The sequence below is a fragment of the Sycon ciliatum genome, chromosome 3 (assembly GCF_964019385.1).
Source record: "Sycon ciliatum chromosome 3, ocSycCili1.1, whole genome shotgun sequence".
Lineage (NCBI taxonomy): Eukaryota > Metazoa > Porifera > Calcarea > Leucosolenida > Sycettidae > Sycon > Sycon ciliatum.
In genome coordinates, this window is record NC_088645.1 from 3,249,362 (window position 1) to 3,271,863 (window position 22,502).

The 22,502-nt window shown below is 48.8% G+C and overlaps 1 protein-coding gene across 1 annotated transcript; it reads right to left on the reverse strand.

The window, feature by feature from the left end:
- Positions 1-1,135: 1,135 nt before the first annotated feature.
- LOC135812398 (uncharacterized) lies at positions 1,136-3,217 on the reverse strand. Its single transcript, XM_065325771.1, has one exon. The coding sequence runs from the start codon at positions 3,215-3,217 to the stop codon at positions 1,136-1,138; it is 2,082 nt and encodes a 693-aa protein (XP_065181843.1).
- Positions 3,218-22,502: the final 19,285 nt, after the last annotated feature.

A 22,502-nucleotide genomic window follows, 5' to 3' on the forward strand; every position in this document is an offset into this window, starting at 1 on the left:
TATAAAACATATGCGAAAATAGAATACAATTAAAACAAGCGAACGAGCAGCTCGACCGAGTTGAATTTGAATTTGCTGATCATCACCAGGGTTCATCTGTGAGCAGTAACATATCTCTCCAGGATACGGCCGCTGAGGTAGCTCCACGCCCCACGATTCTGGGCGATGCTCCTCAGCTCCTCAAGATCTGCCAAGATCTTGAGGGTCCTCCCAACCAGCTCGAGATCGTGTCTGAGCACGACCAGCAGAGTTGTGCGCGGCCTGCCCCTCCAGGTAGCCTCAGTCGAAAGGTTTGAAGTAGGAGCGCATTGACAGGTTCGCCGGTGCACTCTGGTCCAGCCGCGGCACGCGCCCAAACAGACGCCAGCGGGCTCCCAGGATCGAGATACCAAGACATAGTGGTGTTGAGTTTGTCCTCTTGTACAGGGTGTTATTCTTGATCTTAGCTGGGTATCGTATGCCAATAACCTTCCGCAGTTGCTGTTGTAGTGGAACCCACGTCGACCAGCCAGCACTAACGCAACACTTCGGATTAGGGAATGAATTATTTACAAGAGAATTGGAAGAGACATAGAAGTAAGTTATTAGAACCAGACTGAAGCACACTGAACTAAAGGATCGACTCAACTACTGAAGTACAGAAAGACGGGCATGCAATCTGAGAAAAGAGTGCAGCTACGCACGTGGCTAGACACATGCACAGCATGAGAGGTGTACACATAAAGCAGAGGCGCACGCATATGGGTGAGCGTGTACACAGCATGCATAGCAACATACAGTGTGACACAAGAGTCATAAGGCACCTAATATAGCAGTTCATAACACCACTCCCCTAGGTGCCATTGATCATCCACTGTATCTAGCTGGCTGTCGTCGATTACCAGGGCCTCGGAGATCGTAGCGCTGAGTCGGCATGTCAGCCGCAAACTCGATGCTCACCACATTATCACAGGCAGCTGGCTCTGGGCGATCTTCGGCAGCATCATGGTTACCATCATCTAGTGTTCCATCTACCTGCTGGGCGTGTCCAGGCTTCACCATATCAACGTTCACGACCTTCTCTCTGCCGTCAGCATGCTGGATCACCAGGGTCGATGGCAAGACTATCTTCAGCACCGTCCAGCCACTCTCATAATTATGGCGTCATGAGCTTCTGACTCCGCTCTGGGCGACGTAGCACCACCGGATCATCGACACGGTATGGTGACTCTGTTGGACCGCCTGACACAGAGTCATTCGAGGACAGTAGCGACTCAACAAGGTCTCGAATTCGAGCAGCGCGTCCGGCGAGTCGGTCTACCCATTCACTGGCGCTGTATGCTGTCGGGTCGTGATCAATTACTAGATCGCGCCCTTCCCAGCCCGTGATGGCCAGCCTTGGCGATATTCCGGTTGTAGCATGGCGACGTCCATTGTAGTAGAACAGAACCAACTCCAGCTCAGACGTCCAGTCACTGGTTTCCTCGAGCGCCTTACGCAGGAGACCGATGATCGTACGGTTGAGCCATTCAACCCCACCTTGTGATTGAGGATGTCGAACTGCACCCGTTTTCACCACCACACCAAACTGTTCCAGGAGGGCTGCTACGACCGCGTTCCAGAACTCAGTGCCGTTGTCCATGCGAATGACAGACGGCGGGCCCCACCGGCAGCAGATCTTGATCAGTGCGGCTGCTACGCTCGCTGCATCGTGTCGACGAAGTGGCTGTACCTCCGCCCACTTGGTGAACATGTCGACGCATACCAGGCAGCAGTGGTGCGCTCCACTCTGGCCAAGCTCCAACGTGTCGATCTGTATGACCTCCCATGGTCGTCCTGGTACGTCTGGACGCCTTGGCTCAACAGTCGGTCCCCGTGCCGGGTTAGCTGCAGAGCAAGGCACACACGCTTGGACAACACTCTGACATTTCTCGGCCATCAGCGGCATATAGCAGCGCTTGCGCAGTGAGTCATGCATTGTCGTCCAGGTGGCATGGCCAGAGGTCTTGTGAGATGCTTTCAGTACTTGGTCTTCAAGCTCAGGTGGTATGACTGGCACTTGCACGACACTGTCGAGTGGCAGCTTTACTGAACGCATCAGCACACCGTCATGGTCCAACAGCTGATCACGGACCGGTCTGTACAGCTTCGACGACAGGGGGGTTCCCGACTTCAGCTCATCCAGCAGCTGTGATATCTCGGTATCGGCTTGCTGCGCATCCATTATCTCACTGAGAGTAACGGGCCTGATAGCATGCTTGTGCGTTACAACAGAAACAGAACAAACATCACTCGGTTCGGCTGTACCCTTGGGCCACCGCCTCGGGACACGGGTGAGCTCATCGGCCGGGTTCCGGTCAGTCGGCACCCACTCCACTCGGACCTTGAGGCCGACCGTTTGGACGAGGTCAGCAATCACTTCCAGTCGCCGCTCAACCAGTATCTTGTGCAGCCCACCGACTTTCACTCGGCGCACATTGCCGAGGACCTGCTTCAGCCAGCCGTACACTGTCTTTGAGTCGGTGACGAGTCGTACCGTCTGCAGGTGCCATTGCGCTGCAAGCGACAGTCCACGCACCGCAGCATCTAGCTCCGCCACATTGATGTGCTTCTTATCGGCTGTGTCCCGCAGCCATGTACCGTCTTCGATGACTTGGCCGTTCAGCTGGAGGACCACACCGACTGCCAGATCCGAGGCATCGCAAAACACAGCCCAATCCCCATTCGACTTGGCTGATGCATGCCACACACCACGGACGGGGTCTTGCGCGGACAGCTGCTCAGCAACTTCGTCAGCACACTGAAGAACGCTAGGTGGAACCGGCGTGTCCCATCTGTCCACTGCACTTGATAGCGGCTTCAACATTGAGCAGGCTGGGCGAAGCCATGCGCACACTGGATAGTGGCTTGTGAGCCGGCCCGTCCATTGGAATACACCACGCTTCGTCAGCGGTTGGCGGAAGCTGAGGTCGACTCCATCGCGGCGAGCCCACATGATGGTACCATCAGCAGTCGTCGATAGCTTCAGGCCAAGCACTCGCGCCTCGGGTAGATGCTCTGGTGGCTTTGTCGGCAAGCCATACCGTGCTAGCTCTGCAGCGACGGCCTTGCGCTTCTCCGCTGGCGTGAGGACGTCATCAACATAGTTGTCAATATCAGGCCATCGTCGCGTCACCCACCGAACAATGATGTCCATGAATTTTGGTGCAATCGATAGACCAAAACCCATCCGTGACATGGCGTACAGCTTCCCACGCCACACCACGACTTGGTAGCGCAAGAGGGATGGGTCGACTCGTACCTGCAAGTACGCCTTACGTATGTCGACAAGTTCAAACTGGCTGTCTGCAACCTGTCACCACTTGCGGATCTTCTCACCGCGTGCTGGGGCATCAGTGCCTGGGTTCGACTTAATCACCGCATTCAAGCCACGGTAATCAAGACAAGGACGAACTGGGGTCGACTCCTTGTGGGCTTGGTCCTTGGCGAGCAGTGGAATGATGGCCGCCGGAGGACCGTGCGTAGCCTCGTCGTACTCGATCAGGTAGCCATTCTCGACCCAGGCGTCCATCTCGTCACAGAACTGCGACTCTTGCTTGTCTGACAGGTTGTGCCTCGCGTACTGTCCGATCCCTGAGCCGATCGGAGATGTAGGAGCTTGCCCATCACGCCACTGCCAGTGCAACGTCCAATGCTGCTTGTCGTTGTCCCACCGGAGCTCTCCGTCTTCGGCCTTCAGGGTCACACCACTATCGTCCTCTGTGACGTCCACATGACGGAGTGTGCTCTCAACGTCAGCTGCAGCAGTAGCGGCTGCACCGGTATCTCTAGGCTGAGGACCAAAGCACACGCCATTGACCTCGCCGTCCTCGCCATAACTGAGTCGAACGCCACCAACACCAGCTATAATGTCAGCACCGAGGAGGAGGTCTGCTGCCACAGCCGTCAATGAGTCGACAACGCAGGCATTCACACGCACTCTTGGCAGACTAACCGGTTCACCATCCCCTTGGCGCTGCAGTTCCAGATCAACTGCTCCTCTGATCTTCACCTTGCTACTATCCACGGATACAACAGACACACGTGGCTGAGCAGTGAACGGAATCTTGTGAAGTTTGAGGAACTCGACCGTAACCATTGTGTAACTTGCACAAGTGTCCACTGCTGCTCTAGCACGTGCCCATTCGCTGCCTACCACGCCTCGCACGTCAACGTAGATTCTGGGCAGTGAAGCTCTAGTAGCCTCGGCTACAGTGCACAAACACGCACCCCTCGCCAGGGAGCCACTGTCTGCAGCCGTTGCTGCTCCAGACGATTTCCGCTCTTGCCAGGCTTTACGCTCCGGACAGTCACTCTTCATGTGACCTGGCTTGTCACAGAAGTAACAGGTTCGAGGGCCAGTACGCTCGCCGCGCGTTCCTTTACCAGCACCACTCTTGCGACCAGATTTCTTCGCTTTCGGGTACTGCCGCGCCATGTGGCCAACTCCGCCACAGTTTAAACACGCCTGCTAATCCGTGGTGGCAGCTGCCACAACAACATCGCCACGCACTCGTGTCAAGTGGTCCGAGGTCGCAGCCTTCAACGCCCGTACCACGTCCAGGCAACCCGTCACACTCAACTCTTTGCCCGCCATCGTAAGTCTTAGCTCTCGGGCAAACTCTACCGGCAGTCCCTTGATCAGCTGCTCTATGATCATCGGGTCCTTGTCGTCATCAGCCTTGTGCCCCGCCATAGTACTCAGTTGCTGCAAATCGGCAACGTAGGCGTCGGGGGACTCATCCACGCGCATCGTCCGTGAGGTGAATCTGGCGTACGCCTGCGCCTTCGTCAGAGTGAACGACAGTCCCATTTTCGCCAAGACTTTATCTTTGTCTTTCTGATCGCTTGCCGGCATCCGTGAAAATACAAGAAACGCGTCATCCGTCAGGAACAACGGAAAATTCTTCAAATTCTTGTCGTCCGTGTCCCAACCTTGTATGTTTGCAAGCACCAGAAACGTATCCCAAAAACGTCCGAAATCGTCCCCGTTCCCACGGAACGGCTGGAGGAAGTTGTCAAACTTGAGCGACATCTCGCTGGCGTGGCAGGGTTTGCACTCGTCAATACAACACACACGTCCCGGGTTTCGGCACCAGTTGTAGTGGAACCCACGTTCGACCAGCCAGCACTAGCGCAACACTTCGGATTAGGGAATGAATTATTTACAAGAGAATTGGAAGAGACATAGAAGTAAGTTATTAGAACCAGACTGAAGCACACTGAACTAAAGGATCGACTCAACTACTGAAGTACAGAAAGACGGGCATGCAATCTGAGAAAAGAGTGCAGCTACGCACGTGGCTAGACACATGCACAGCATGAGAGGTGTACACATAAAGCAGAGGCGCACGCATATGGGTGAGCGTGTACACAGCATGCATAGCAACATACAGTGTGACACAAGAGTCATAAGGCACCTAATATAGCAGTTCATAACACCGTCTGTGGAACGCATCAACTCTATGCATAGCGGTGCCAGTGCCAGTTGTCTGATGATGGTAGTAATAGGTGAAACTCAGAGTTGTAACAAATCTTCCAATCTCTCTCTTTTCTTACATACATGTACATGTATTCTCATTGATCATTTCGTAATGTCCGCTTCAATTATACTATTTATCGCCTTTATAAAGTTATCATCAGGCAACCTTGCCTGATGATAGTGAAAGCCTGAAACTTTAAGGTGGCATATCACCCAAAAATTTCACATGGCATTCAATTGACCGTAACTTTGGTGTCTCTCAATTAGCCCTTTCCCAAAGGTGCTCACCCTTTTTTCGCCCTTTTTGGCCCTTTTTGGAAAGGCCCGTTTCTTTCGCCCCTTCTTGCGTTTTTGGTGAATATCGCCCTTTTACAGCTTTTTTTTGCTGAAAAAGTGCTAAAATCTGTTTGGTCATGCATGCGATCACAGTTTCCGAGTGCTCGATGGGCCTTGGCCGCTTTTTTGGGGGGGCAACAAGTTAGTGAAGCTTGTACACAATGCTGTAAAAAGTGGGTTTTTGAAATTTACTTCCTGTTTTGCCTTTCGTTGACCCATAAATGGAAGAGTGCGTATTCATTCCTTAGCTTGGTTTCATATCTGAACATGTATCATGGCTATGCTTTGCTGAAAAAGAGCACTTTTTGCCTGTTTTCATTGAAAAAAGAGCACTTTTTCAGCATATTTTGAGGGACGCGAAAAGCACTAAGTGCGAATTAAAAGAGCATCTTTGGGAAAGGGCTACTCTCAATGGATTTGATTGAAATTTTGACCACACACTCCTGCAGCTATGCTGGCCCTCTGAACATGATTTAAAAGTTCTTGCGCCTCACTGACAGACTTTACAGGCCGGAAAAACTCAAATTTCCGGCATAGTGCCACGGTGTGCGAGCCACCCAGGAGCCAAAAAATGCATTTACAATTTGTTCACATTTTCGTGCCCATTCTGTCTGACTCCGTGCGCGGGATCCAAACCTATAACAAGGTAGCTCCACGCCGCACGATTCTGGCCAATGCTCCTCAGCTCCTCAAGATCTGCCCAGGTCTTGAGAGTCCTCCCAACCAGCTCGAGATCGTGTCTGAGCACGACCAGCAGAGTTGTGCGCGGCCTGCCCCTCCAGGTAGCCTCAGTGGATGGCTTGAAGTAGGAGCAAATTGACAGGTTCGCTGGTACACTCTGGTCCAGCCGCAGCACGTGCCCAAACAGAAGCCAGCGGGCTCCCAGGATCGAGATACCAAGTTGTGTTGAGTTTGTCCTCTTGTACAGGGTGTTATTCTTGATCTTAGCTGGGTACCTTATAGGCTCCTGCGGATTATGCTTGCGAAATCATGGAATTATGCTTTCATGGATTCTCGCATTATGCTCGTAAAATCCTCATATTATGCTTTGGCACCCGGGATATATATTCACTTTGTTGTACTTATGGAGCCTCAAAGTTAGGAAAATTGTGCCTTTTTCATAATTGCAAGTTGCAAGTGGCCATAAGTACAACAAAATACATGAGTATCCCCATACCAAGCTGCAAGGTGTCCATGCATGCTAGAGATCAACATGGAAAAGAGAAAACATTACTTCTTCTATTCATCACTTGATTTATTTTGTACTTCATTAAAAATATTATTTCATTGCCGAATTAGTTTGAGTTACCTTTGAAAATTATCATGTTCATCTCATGGTCTTCATAATCATCATACTCGTCCAACCGATGTCACCCTTACCTTGCGAATAATCAGCTCATCTCTCCCGTAGCTCCACTTCTCCTTCCATCATGACCGAACATAAACTATACGTCAATTTCGAGCAATATCCATAGCCTGCATTCATATCATGGCTGCTAAAATCCAGACTACCAGAGGTCATGACTTCGTAACATTCATAATGTACAAATGTAATGTACATGTACACGGAGTTTTGCGGACTACCCGCCACTATCTCGTCCGCCCCGGGATACCTGATGAAGGCTGATTCACTCACGTCTTTTGCTACATGTACTGTGTCAGTGTGAGAAAGAACTTTGAAGAAGACGAGTTCGAGCATACAATACCGTGACTGTATTGCCATGATTTCTACCCTGCTTTTCATTGAAAACACTATCTGCATGACCTCCGAACCCTTTACCATGCAGACCACCTGCACTGATCAGGTGCATTGTACACAATTGTATAGCCTACATACTAGAACTGTGGTATAATCATGTAGTTATGCTCCTACCTCCGAGAGGATGCCAAATTATGCTCCAAATTTTCAACCACCAAATTATGCCAATAATTATGCCGGCATAATCCGCTGGTGCCTAGTACCGTATGCCAATAACTTTCCGCAGTTGCTGTCTGTGGAACGCATCAACTCTATGCTAGGGGTGAAACGGTTACCCTTTAAGGTAACAAACGGGTATCTGGCTTAACGGGCGGGTTATCGGGTACCCTTTATCCGCCATACTTTTTCCAAAAACATTGCATTTGCTTGGGATCGTAAGCGCAACATGTCTTTTGCAGGCATTCTGATAGGAGAGAGATTTTCGGGCAACAATTTAGCTACAGTAGCCTTCCGGATTTCACGCCAGGAGGATATGCGAAGTCATGCAAGTACACTACACCGCGACAAGCACAGCGTGCACAACCACTGCGCTACATGCAAACAGTCAAAATAGTCGTAGCTACAATGGATACCGTGATATGTAGCAGGATTGAACGAGGAAAAACACACTCAAACTGTGCACTGAACTGTACAACTGTACAAGCAAGCTTATAATACTGTACCCTACAATCCTACACGACTATCGGGTACTCGTTTGCTAACGGATCAGCAGCTAAACAGACGGGTACCCGGGTTACCCGGATCACCCCTTTCACCCCTACTCTATGCAGAGCGGTGCCAGTGCCAGTTGCCTGATGATGGTAGTAATACGTGAAACTCAGAGTTGTAACAAATCTTCCAATCTCTCTCTTTTGTTACATACATTTTTTTTTTTTTTTTTTTTTTTACTAATTACACAACCTACTCGTCAGAAGGGTAGAAGACAACAGTGTGTACAATGACAAAACAGCAGGGAGAGTAGGGGCTGCAAAGCAAGCCTGTGCTGGTGAGGCAAGCCCACAACACCGACCTATGGTCTCGGCGTTAACGTGAGCTTGCGCACCATAGCCTAAAAGAAGGGGGTGATTTAGTGCTATAAAGACAAGAGAAGGTGAGGTAGAATGGATGAGGAGAAAGAGAGAGAGAGAGAGAGAGAGAGAGAGAGAGAGAGAGAGAGAGAGAGAGAGAGAGAGAGAGAGAGAGAGAGAGAGAGAGAGAGAGAGAGAGAGAGAGAGAGAGAGAGAGAGAGAGAGAGAGAGAGAGAGAGAGAGAGAGAGAGAGAGAGAGAGAGAGAGAGAGAGAGAGAGAGAGAGAGAGAGAGAGAGAGAGAGAGAGAGAGAGAGAGAGAGAGAGAGAGAGAGAGAGAGAGAGAGAGAGAGAGAGAGAGAGGTGGAGAAAGAGAGAGAGAGAGAGAGAGAGAGAGAGAGAGTGAGAGTGAGAGAGAGAGAGAGAGAGAGGGGGGGGGGGTGGGGGTGGGGGTGGAGGGAGAACAAGAAGAGAGAAAAATAGATTCAAAGGCAGTTCAGATGCAGTGAACATCATGCAATGCTTGGGGGGGGGGGGAGCTTCAGGATGGAAATAGTTCTGAACTGTTAGAGGGAGTCTGTGGCCCAAAGCCACTGGCTTCGGCGAAGATGGTAGTGGACGTTCGCTTTGAAGGATTGTAGGCCCTTAGGAGATGGTGGTTTGGTGAAGAGGGAGGATGGCAGCGCGTTCCAGGTGTTGATGATGTTGTATGGAAAGGCGCGTCTTAGGTAGTTAGGAGCGCCTGGAGGGAGAACATTTTCCAGTTGGAAGGGGTGTGAAGCAGACTGTTGGCATTGTCTCCGGGTTACAGGTGCGGCATGGTGGACGACGAGAGGGGGACCATGGATCTCGGCAGAGGAGGACCTGGTTGGCCTAGCAGTTTGTAGACGAAAGTCAGTGCTGCCACTGTCCGTCGGGCCTCTAGGCTCTGTAGCAAGATGTTGGGTCCCAGGATGTGGAGGGCACGCCTCTGCACTCTGTTAAGGTGTTCAAGGTTAGTGGGAGCAGCTCCCATCCAGACAAGGGGAGCGTACTCGAGCAGGGGCCGGACGAAGCCGTGATACACGGCCAGCATGCCACGGCAGTCCAGAACACGAGCAGCTCTACGTAGGAGGCCAAGACGTGAGTTTGCCCTGGCAGCAACTGACCGGAGATGGGCGGAAAAGGATAGCTTGGAGTCAACCATAACTCCGAGGAGCTTGAGGTGTGGCTGTTGTGGGATGACCTCCCCTCCAAAGTTTATTGCGGGGACAGGCCAAGGCTGCTGTCGATGGCAGGAGATTCGTAGGAGCTGCGACTTGGATTGTTCAAACTTAACATGCCATTTTGTCCCCCATGCATGTAACGCATTAACGGAAGCTTGAAGACTGTCAGCTTGGTGTATGGCATCATCGCGTGTATTGACGTTACATATACTAGGAACAGGGACAGTCCAAGGATGCTGCCTTGTGGTACTCCTGCAGAGATCGGATAGCGATCGGAGCTCTTGCCGGCGATGACCACTTCCAGCGAACGACCTGTTAAGTAGTCTCTAAGCCAGTCCAGGAGGGGGCCCTTTACACCGATGTTCCGCAACTTGTGCAGTACACCTGTGTGGGAGACTTTGTCAAAAGCCCCGGCGATGTCGACAGCAAGCACCTCCACAGATCCACCAAGGCCAGATGTGGCCGACCACTTGTGGTGTAGTCCCGTAAGTAGATCGGATGGACCTAGGCCTCGGCGAAAGCCAAATTGCCTTGGTGATAGGAGGTTTTGTCCCTCCAGAAAGTTCATTAACTGGCGGTTGATGATGGACTCCATTACTTTGGAACATATAGAAAGCAGCGAGACTGGTCGGTAATTCTGTTCAGCGGATTTGGAGGACTTTTTGTATACTGGAACTACTCGGGCAACCTTCCATGCCTGTGGTTGGTGGCCAGTACTGAAAGACAGGGAGAAGAGGCGTGCTAGGGGCCCTGCAAGCTCAGTTGCGCATTCCTTGAGTACCCTAGCTGGGATATTGTCCGGTCCAGTGGCTTTGGAGGAGTCGAGTCTTGCCAGATGTCGTCGTACTGTGTCAGCCCGGAAATGGATCCTTGTGACTGATGGAGTTTTACTGTCGCCAGAGGCAGCAGGCAGGCTGTCCACTGATATGTCGGAGGCAAGACTGCATTTCTTGGAAAAGAATGATCCAAAGCAGTTTGCCTTTGCCAGGTTGGTTGCGCATTCCTGCCCATGTGCATCAATCAGGGTTGGGATATCAGAGGAGCGCTTAACACCAGCGACTGATTTCATCTCCGACCACCACTGTTTGTCACGCAGATTACCCGCACAGAGCTTAGCCTGGACACGCCGTTCCCAAGCTAGGCGGGCCGTGTCCATCACAGTTGAGGCATGGTTGACTGATTGTAAAAATGTCTGCTTCAGAGGCTCAGAAGATGGAAATCTCCTCCAGCGCCGCCAGGCCTGTTCCTTGAGGACTACTGCGTCCAGACACTCTGGGTTCCACCATGGAGGGTCAGAGGGTGTTGTAGTGTATTGCTTGCACGGGATAAATCGGTGCATCCCCACTAGAATTGTCTCTGAGATGACATCCCAGACCTTGTTGCAGTCGGTATGGGGAGCAGTGACTTGCAGCCAATCTACGGATCTGAAGTGTGCCCTCAGTCTCGACCAATCGGCTTTGTTGTAGCGCCATACTGTTCTAGTAGAGCTCTCCTCCTCTGAGGGAGAAACTGTCAAGAAGTCTGCGATGATGACCGCATGGTCAGAGCGTCCAAGGGGCTTACAGATAGAAGTGCTCACATGTCCAGGCAAGTCTGAAAGGACAAGGTCTAGAATGGCATCACCTCTAGTGGGATCCGTGATATGCTGCGTGAGGCAATAAGCAGATGCTAGATCCTCCAGTGCAAGACCAGCTAATGTTGTTTTACTACTTTTGAGCCAGGCGGAATTGTGGACATTAAAGTCCCCTGCAATGACTACATGGTCACCGAGTTGCTGTGCTGCAGGTAATGAGCTGTCTAGGTAGTCGATGACGGAGCAATCTGATGGGCTACTTGAACCGGAACGATACACAGCACAGACTACAACCTTGCCATGGGAGCATGAATCTACTAAGAGCCATACTACCTCAAAACCTTTACAGTCAATGGTGTCAAGGTGCCGAGCATGCAGGTTGGACTTCACCCAGACAGCTACGCCCCCGCCTGAAGCAGTTCGGTCTTGGCGAATAGGTGCTGCATAGCCAGGAATAGTTGACATGGCGAGTGGAACCTTGTCCGGCGTGAATTTCGTTTCTGTGACGATCGCTATATCAGGCTTAGTTGAACTCAGATAGTTTTGGAACTCGCCGAGTTTGGACAGCAGCCCAAAGGCGTTTGTGACTAGCAGCCGGAGACTTGCAGTAGTCATTCTGCCAAGCCGGACTGCTCCGTGTTGACTCCCAGGCTGCGAGGCAAGTCGTCACGATCAGGCTCAACTGAACGTTGCTTAAACTTCCACGGTCTGGCATAGAGTGGCCTTGGCCAGAAGTTTGGTGAGGTTATGAGTGCGATGGCAGTGGCATCCACAGTGATCCTTGCAGATATTTTGCCATTTTCAGCCTTGTGGATGCTGCAGTTATGGACAGTAGCTGGAGTCCCGGCTGTGCCTGACCTTTTCAGGGTGAAAGCTTTGATGTCGTCGTCAGTGCATGACTCACTCAGGTTACCGACATACAGAACAGATTTCTTGGGTCTGGGTGGCTCTGATGACACTAGCTGCCAACTATCGTCAGAAATGACGTCCAGAGGCTGGAACTCCTCGCCGTACTCCTCAAGTTCCACGCTCGTGCTGTGCTGTCCATCGTGCTGCATGTCTTCGTCACTCTGCGCCTCTGGGTCACCGCCTGTGTCACCCACGCTACGGGGCTCATCCGTACTACTACTACTAGTGCACCCGGCAGCCTGGCCTGGGTGGGTACGGGTACGATTTCTAGACGATTTCGCACGCGTACGCTGGCTCACATACATGTACATGTATTCACATTGATCATTTCGTAATGTCCGCTTCAATTATACTATTTATCGCCTTTATAAAGTTATCATCAGGCAACCTTGCCTGATGATAGTGAAAGCATGAAACTTTAAGGTGGCATATCACCCAAAAATTTCATATGGCATTCAATTGACCGTAACTTTGGTGTCTCTCAATTAGCCCTTTCCCAAAGGTGCTCACCCTTTTTTTTGCCGTTTTTGGCCCATTTTGGAAAAGCCCGTTTCTTTCGCCCTTTATTGCGTTTTCTCAAAGACTCCCATAGACCCAAGTCAATTTTTGAATTTTTTTAGGTTCAGCACGTACTACGAGGTCGTACCTTTGATACAACATCCTGTGCTGGGACCTCCACAGCAAACCATTTCCACAGCGCCGCACACCAAATCCAGGATACCCTCAAAAATCGGCAAAGACTACCACTCACGTTCCACTACTGCCTAGTACTGAATCCTACCTGACTTCTTGAAACGACTGAAACTTGCCAAAGTCACTAAATCAACGTCAACTACAATAATCAAGCCACATATCTGCAACGTCACGAGGGTGTTTGCAAAACACCTGCTGCATGGTGGCGGGCTTCGCCCGCCGCCGTGCAGCCCAATACGTGGCTAAAAAAGTGATTTTTTGGACTTTTTTGGACTTGGAGCAAAATTCTGCACACTTTCGCGCCTTTGTTCCCATGATACGACAAGTTGCGCACGGTCTGCTCACATTCAAATACAGTGCTGCCAAGAAATGACAGCGTGCAACAAAAACATCTTTCCTTGCAAGGGCACATTTTCGGCCATAACTCTTGAACGGCTGGTCAGATCGAGACAAACTTGTAGTTGACGTTGATTTAGTGACTTTGGCAAGCGTCTGACGCTCAAACTTCCCGCGGTTGCGTCAGTTGCGTCAGTTGCGTCAGTTTTGGTTAATTGAATTTACATGTTGGTACATCAGTCCAAACACTGATAATTTACAATCTCATATCATCTTGCTTTATTTTTTCTAAACACCAACCGGTACTTTTACCCATTCTACTTCCCCATAGCTAGATCTAGCTTCGCTTTACATTTCTGTTTATTTTTCCTGGTGAGTGCTTGTGGCATTGAAGCCGAGCCATTTGGTCGGTGGAGCCCCTGGTACCTCACCATCACTTCTGCCCAGTGCAGCCCCTGCTTAGTAGCTGTTTGTTTTTGTCCACATAATTATAATTATAATATGGCCCGATATCTGAGACTTTCGACCTTCGGGGCTACGCGGTTTTTTTGAGAAAACACTAAAAACAAATTTGTTCGCAAAAAAATCGAATCTGTCGAAGCAAAGTGCAGAGACGACAATGGCGGAAGGAAATGGAAGGCGATTCTTGTGTCAGTTGGTTATTGGGCTCACGGAGCACAGCAGCCGCGATCCCATGGACGGTGATGCATCGTTCTTTGTGGATATCCTGTCAAGCGGCGACAGCGCTTCTAGTTCTGAGAGCGCATGTCAGTCGAATCGATCGCAAGTGACACGCGGCACTTACCTGTCGGGGGCGACGATGATGAGGACTTGGCCTGGATGAGTATGATCAAGGCCAACCACAGTCTGCCTCAGAGATAGCTGCTACAGCTCCAGGCAAGGACAACCAGTTGGATTCCTGAGGGTACGCCGCTTGCAAGGTCGCTGGCCGCCCTTGCGCGGGTGGCAGAACTGTTTCCTGAGTGTCACGCCAGACCTGCTAAAACAGCACGAAATGATGCGAGTTTTCTTTGCGACGATGATCCTAAAATGTTTTGGATGGCAAGCTCGATACTCGAGCCAATAATGGCGAATCAGACCATCACGGAGCACGTGAGGCTGGGCAATCTCGAGTACTAGTAACATTCTGTTACTTTTGAGTTGGTGGTGTGAAACGCTTGTCAGGCTGTGTTACTGATGTTTGGAAATGGTCAGTCTCCACAAAGTGTGACAAGGCGAATCTGGACGCATTTGCTCTGTTTGACTCCTTCACAATAAGTATGTGAATGCTGTTACATGTATCATGGTGTTCCGTCAAAATCTGTTGCAGACTATCCTGTCAAGCATGTCCATCACCAGGAGAACAGATAAATCACCTCTCCTTCTAATGCTGCTATTGCTGCTGTTGAAACTACACAACCTCAATAAAGTCACGGAATGCTGGAAATGAAGTACATGTACCTGAACAGTCAAAACACTTTACTATATTAGTTGGCTATTGATATCACACGGAAACAATTTTTGGTGGCTCCAAACACACTGATCTTTCAAAATTGTAAAAAAAAAGAACAATTCATTAACATGACTCCTGACTGTAAAATGCATTTCTACATGGTCAATATTGGTCTGATGGCCGTGAAACGAAGTGACAATACTCTACAAAGGCTAGACATCAATTTGCAACAAAAAAATCAATTTCACCAAAACAGCCCCGAAGGTCGATTTTCTCAGATATTGGGCCATATATATATAATATATATATTTTACGAGTTGGATTTGTTAATGATAGGGAAAAAATATATATATATATATATATTTCAGCAAAAAGGCGCACAACGTCGTCGTAGGCATGTGGCTTGGCAACAAGCACAGAGGTGCTCGCCCTTTATTTCACCCTTTTTGGCCCTTTTTGGTAAAGCCCGTTTCTTTCGCCCTTTATTGCGTTTTTGGTGAATATCGCACTTTTGGAGCATTTTTAGCTGAAAAAGTGCTAAATTCTGTTTGCCCATGCATGCGATCACATTCACAGTTTCCGAGTGCTCGATGGGCCTTGGCACTCCGCTTTGTTGGAGGGCAACAACTTGGTGAAGCTTGTACACAATGCTGCAAAAAGTGGGTTTTTGAACTTTACTTCCTATTTTGCCTTTCGTGGACCCATAACAGTCCGTCAGCCAGTGGTGCCAAAGTGAGTCCCCTGTTGCACTTACAAATCGAACACCTGGAACTGACATCAATCGACAGCAAAAGCATCACTGAATCCGACCTGCCTACTTTCCCTGGCGAAACTCTTGCACTCCTTTTGCAGTGTGCCTTGGAAGTTCGACAAATTTCTTCTTCTTCGTCAGCCATTACGAGGTTTTCCATCCGTTTTATTAGGACATCCAATGCGTCCTCAGTGAAAAACGTGGAGTTTTGTCAACGTGTGGTGTGGTTTTCCGTGGCGATCGACCTAAAATCGCGCAATAAATCGCCGTCGATTTGAGCAGAGGTGAGTTGGCTTGGAGCACGTACAGATTCAAATAATATGTGTACATGCGCACCTAGGCCTCGGCGGGTAATGCTAGGTATTTCAGCTCAAAATGCTTTTAGCATTGCTAGTTAATCGGTCATATGATGCTCATTAGAATGCTAATTTGGACTTGTAATGCTAGTTGAAAAGGCAATGTGAACCACTCATATGGCATTGTGTCATAATGTAAGTCACACTGCACGGAATACTGCTATTGGAAGTACCTAGTACTTTGAAAGTAGATTATATGGTGATGCTATTTCAAAATGATGTGGAACTTAAGTTACTATCATGAACTAGCAGTGAATAACAGTAAATCAGAACCCTACGTCGACAGTCTTCAAAGTACTTTGAGGGTGCATACGGAATGCTATTTTGGAAATTTAGTATATTGTGTGGTATGAAAAAGTACAATAAAAGTCAACGTATCACTTCGTGGAATGAGTCAATCAGCACAGTGGGCAACTAGTGCATGAGTATAGGTAATCAGTCCAGACACCAAGACTTGGTGATTCATTGCAGCAATCCATGAGCAACACAATGCGGCATAAGACTGGCACCCAGTGAACACACTGTCACAATAGTAGGAATGTTACTAACCCTCGATACGCTTGCTCCTTTGGCTTTGGGCAGTTGTGCGCATGCCTCACCGGGCTCATCCTCCACCTCTGCCTCGTTCTCGTCTTCCTTATCTTCCTCACTCTCTTCCTCCGAAGAATCAGAGACTTCCAACACTTTTCCATTTGATGTACTCATAGTGCAAGCAAGCCAGCACTGCATGACTCTGTGAATAGGAAAGACAAGGTTTCTTTCCGTTTCCCATGATGGCATCAACGTGGTACGTCTATACCTAGCAGCTGCCACTAAGATTCGCAACAAGAGACGCATGTTGCGAAGTCGCAGGCTAACTTAAGCAAAACTGCCAAAAGCCGCTGGTACAAAGTACAGTGTGTACGTTACATTGTAGAGCTCCTGTTTTATTCAGTAATGCACACTCATGAAGTGAGAAAATGACACTTTTCTAAGTTTTGGGCGCTAATGCTTGTTTTGGCTCCAAATCCGGGTACAATGCTGGAGCATTGCTAGTTCTCAAAACGATGCTCGTAATGCCAGTTACAATGCTAGCATTACCCGCCGAGGCCTATGCGCACCGGGAAGAAGATGAAGATGCTCACCATTTTCAGAAAAACTACATGACTATTGTACTGCGATTGTTGTAGTTACTTGTTTGCAACTACAATGGTATCAAGTAGATAATCAAGCGAGGTATAGAGGGATTGATGGCTGATCAAAGCCCAAGGGACCAGCCCGAGGGCTTTGATCAGTCATCAAGCCCGACTGTACCTCGCTTGAATATGCTTCAGACGATCCCCAACAATTTTTTTGATTTTGAATTCAATCACTTTATTCTTTGGATGATCTCGAGTGTGATAGATAGTAGTACAACTGTAACTGTACTACTCGTGACCTGGTTACAACAAGCTCAAAGCAGCCTTGCCTGTATTTCAACTGTTTGCTGTCAGCATCCAGAGCCATGGCGTTTGCTAGTTGGTCGTAATGGAGAAGAGAACTGCAGGGCATTCACTCGATGTACAACATCCATCGCCGCAGATTCCTTACTTTTAGCTCTTCACGTTCCTTATTTTTCCAGGGATCAGGACCTTCCCGGGGTGATTCCATTCGGGGTGGAAGCGTAGATCACTTTTGCCAAACAGTAAAAACTACGCTTCAAACCTGCTTGACATGACTCGGGGTGCATACTTCGGAAACCCGAAGGTGGATGATGTTCAATACTAGCTCATTGTAATCTTCCTGAAGGTATGTATTCGGATGCTCAATTACATAGAACAGTGAAAGAGATGTGTAATGGAACAACACTCTACAAGTAGGCGAACAACAATTTTATTGTAATTTGAATCCAGGCACACGTGTAATACGGAAACTGCAATGGTTTACACTGCAAATCTTCTCGATTTGCAAGATTTTTCCCGTAATTCACAAAAATCTGAAAGTTCATTCCTGAAACGCGCATGGCGCTGATTGGAGATTGGGTTTAGGTCACAACAATGGCTGTCGATGAAATGCCAAAAATGGTCACTTTGTCGGCTTTCCCTGCAGAGCGTGCAAGTCGTGTACCCTTTTTATTTGCGGATTCGGTGTACAGGGTACCTAAACTCCCCATTGAGGCCAAAATCAAGTATTCGATTTCTAAGTGCAACAGGGTGCTTGAATTTGACGACTTCTGAGTTCTTGGCTGATGGACTATAAATGGAAGAGTGCGTATTCATTTCTCAGCTTGGTTTCATATCTGAACATGTATCATGGCTATGGTGCTCTTTTAATTCGCACTTAGTGCTTTTCGCGTCCCTCAAAATATTATGCTGAAAAAGTGCTCTTTTTTCAGTGAAAACAGGCAAAAAGTGCTCTTTTTTCAGTGAAGCATAGCCATGATACATGTTCAGATATGAACCCAAGCTGAGAAATGAATACGCAATCTTCTACTTATGGGTCCACGAAAGGCAAAACAGGAAGTAAAGTTCAAAAAACCCACTTTTTACAGCATTGTGTACACCGGGTACAGGCTTCACCAACTAACTAATACTTGTTGCCCCCCCCCCCCCCCCAGGTGTTGGCGGATAATTTTCGGTAATATGGGATATAATGCTCTCAGTAATGCTCCACAAAAGGCCATATAATGCTCCAAATAATGCTGATAATGCTCCGCCGGATGGAATATAAACACCTGAACCTTGCGGTATTGGGCTAAGAAAAACACTATTATATTGCACCCATGCTATGATAAACACATAATACAATATCAGGTAAACATGTACGCGAGGTACAAACACATAGTCATATTGAGGCGGCACAAAGGGGATACGCCAAGAAGGACTCCTTGACCAGCTTTTGCCTCTGAGTTTCCCTCTCCAAACGGGATTTTCCTTGTTTGTGTCTCGCGGTAGCAATATGGGACATGATTATTATTCTTCTTCTCTGACAATGTTGTATGGCATGCCAGGCACACTAACTTGCCACAGTCGCTTTTGAACGGCTCATCTGGGAACTCCCGCACCCGTGTTTCGGCACTAATGGCAACTTCAGTGCTCTGTCCATGAGCTACTCGCGTCCTTTTGGAAACATGTTTAGACTTGGTAATAGCTGTTTTCTGAAAAGACCGCTTCCTCGCTATCGCGGCAGGATGTGTAGTTTCCAACTCGACGACGTCACTATCATCAGAGGACTCCGCCAAAAGCTCATCTGGGGAAAGCCCAGCTTCCTCCCAATCCCAAGAACGGCATCGCGGCGAGTCAGCCATCAGCGTCGGCTGGTAGTTTGCTGGTCTTACACAATGGTCAATGTCCGGTGAAAGTCCAGCGTTACTCTTCGACAAAGACATGGACTCTTGCTTCGATGAAAAATGTTTTCTTGTAACATTGTGCCGTGGACGGTAACCGGGTAAGTTCTGGAATGTGTACATGTGCGCACCTCCCCCGTTCCATGCTGGCTCACATTAGTTTCGTTGGTTCGGCGTTGTTACCATGGTTACCTGGATCTTCAAAAAGTAAGTAACTGTTACTAGGTACAGTCGTCCCTCTCTAATCCAGCACCCTCGATAAACCAGCACCCTCGATAAACCAGCACCCTCGATAAACCAGCACCCTCGATAAACCGGCACAATATTCAGTAGCCAAAATGTCCTCTTCATGCACATTGCAGCAGTAAATCAGATTTGTTAAAGGGGAAGTGCATCGATTTTTCGAGTATGGTCCAGAAGAAAGACAATTTGATATCGGTTCGAATGGCATATCTCTCGCTTCCATACGATAAGCCAAACTTGCCAAATCGCCAATTGTATGCTCACGTTGCCATAGCGACCAGCGCAGTGATGACGTATGAAAGGCTTAGCTCCTCCACAGAGAAGGTCGATCACTGCAGAAATTGGTCATTTTCAATTTTCTTATTGTATTCACGATGTGAAAGAAGTGCTGTGTTCAATGCTGTTAGTGCCGTGAACTATTTATCGCCCTTCTCATGCATTTCCCTAGGCTGACTGTGCCTAGGAAATGGTTTCCTCCAGGACAAGATGCTTGGAATTCGCCATCTCTCCTGAGACAATTTTCATCAACCTTTCAAACCTTCGACATTATTTCATTCGTCAATCTCCGCCACCCGTCGTCTCACCTGGCTTCAGAAGATGTTACGAGAGATAGGAGAGTCGCCAGGAAGCATCACATTCATCTTCAGGAAGTGGAAAGAGCAAACTGCATGGTCCTTGGTTGGGGGAAATGCTGAACGTCTGATTTGTCCCAACCAAGATTTCAGCATTTTGTTCGTCACTATTTTCGCTTGTCTGCTGGTGTCTCCGCACTCCAGCTTTCTCCTGTCGGTGTCACGTCCCAGTACACAACCGAGAGGACTACTAACAAACAGTTCACTGCACTAACAGCATTGAACACAGCCCTTCTTTCACTTCGTGAATACAATAAACCAATTGAAAATGACCAAATTCTGCAGTGATCGACCTTCTCTGTGGTGGAGCTAAGCCTTTCGCACGTCATCACTGCGCTGGTTGCTATGGCAACGTGAGTATACAATTGGCGATTTGGCAAGTTTGGCTTATCGTATGGAAGCGAGAGATATTCCATTCGAACCGATATCAAATTGTCTTTCTTCTGGACCATACTCGAAAAATCGATGCACTTCCCCTTTAATCCAGCACCCTCCCTAATCCAGCAGGTTTCCGTGGCACAAATGGTGCCGGATTATAGTAGTAGTAGTAGTAGATTTTATTATTTTACTAGGGGAGTCCCAACAGGCGTTGCCTTTTTACTGGGAACCCTAGGTGAATTTTTACCATGTTTACATACAGAGTAAGAGACGGGGCCTGACGGCAGTCAGTGGGAAGAGCATTCCATCTGTCTGCCGCCAGGAAAGAAATAGAACGCATGCCATATTGCGTAGAAACAGGCGGAAGAACTAATGCGCGCTGTGCCTGGCCGCGCGTGCGAGCCTGGTGTCCAGGCACAGCAGCCCTAAGCTGGAACAAGGATTGGAGAAGGGGACTAGCAAGATGTGGGGTCAAGCAGCGGTACACGAAAACATAGAGTTTAAGATTTGTGCGCTGTTCAAAAGAATAGAGATGATATTTGCGGAGAACAATTTCAGTAGACATCATACGGTCAAACCCAAAAACTTTCTTCATTGCTATGTGACTGACCGTCACGATTTTATTGAACAGGGTGGCGCTGAGACAGTGCAGATAAGCGTTACTGGCATAGTCGAGAGTCGATTGCACAATGGATAAATTATAGAGGGACCACTGTACTAGTAGTAGTGTTGTTAGTTGCTGGCTGTCGACATGTCGTGGCAGAACATAGACTTCCGGGACCGGAAGTTTCTGCCAGAGTTTCCACACTGTGCTGGACCACAGCTAGCTAGCTAGCACTGGGCCTGGCACTACGTGCCACGATCTGTTTGGTACCATGTATGATGTGTACGGTGGTCTATCGCTTGTACTTGTAGCAATACATCGCGTATTGTAATGTTGTCAATCAAAGACCAACGCTATAGCCGATACGAATCTGTACATGACGAATTTACGATGTGTGTAGATCTACTATGCAGTTATGAAGAACGTCGTATAATGCTATTTTTGGCTTCGTAATGCTTTATAATGCTCGTAATGCTTCGGGTGGTGTATAATGCTCGATATAATGACGGCATTATCCGCCAACACCTACCCCCCCCCCCCCCCCAAAGCCAAGGCTAAGGCCCATCGAGCACTCGGAAACTGTGATTGCATGCATGAGGAAACAGATTTTAGCACTTTTTCAGCTAAAAAAGCTCAAAAAGGGCGATATTCAGTAAAAACGCAAGAAAGGGCGAAAGAAACGGGCTTTTCCAAAAAAGGGCCAAAAAGGGCGAAAAAAGGGCGAGCACCTTTGGGAAAGGGCTACCTCTGAGGCTCTGTCTCCAGATTGCAGCGCTAGTGGTGAATCACACCAGTGGCGATCACACCAGTGATCCATAATGGATCAAGCAGGTGCTGCATGATTGTGGTGATGTCACGTGATGACAGACTGCATGACTAATGTAGACATTCTACGTGTGCAGTGGAGGAGCTAGACACAATACAAATGTAGCAGGGCTAGATAGGGGAAGTCCCTAGCCCTGGGACGCTATGCCTGTGAGGCTGTGAGCTGACATGGACTAGAACTGTAAGAGTTAGTACAGAATTCACATGTACATGAGTCTACAGTACTACTTGCAGGTAAGTAAGTTAATGGTCTTGGTCCGAGGAAGCTGAGACGCTCCCTTCCTACTTGAATCCCAATCGAACTCGCGCACTTCCACCGAAACTGGGTGACTGCGCCCTACTAGATGGGGATTTGTATGCAAAATGTCACTAAAAGCGCCATTTCGTTCTTATAAAAGCACGGATGACCGCGATTGGCCCATATGTTGTAGTCTTTTGGACGCTGAGTCGACTGGTTTTGGGCCGAAAAGGCTGCGATGCAGCGTTCCTCCTTTATTCCCAATCGAACATGGTTGAAGAAGCGGTCACGTGGTCCTGGGTGCCCAAATCACCTGGTCACCACGCCAGCAGGTGACAACTTTCACACCAAGGTTCAACTCGAGTTCAACTCGAGGGACAGGACTGCACCCAAAAAAGGTCA

Coding starts and splice junctions, on each gene's coding strand:
- LOC135812398 (XM_065325771.1), bottom strand. CDS start 3,217: ATGTCACGGATGGGTTTTGGTCTATCGATTGCACCAAAATTCATGGAC.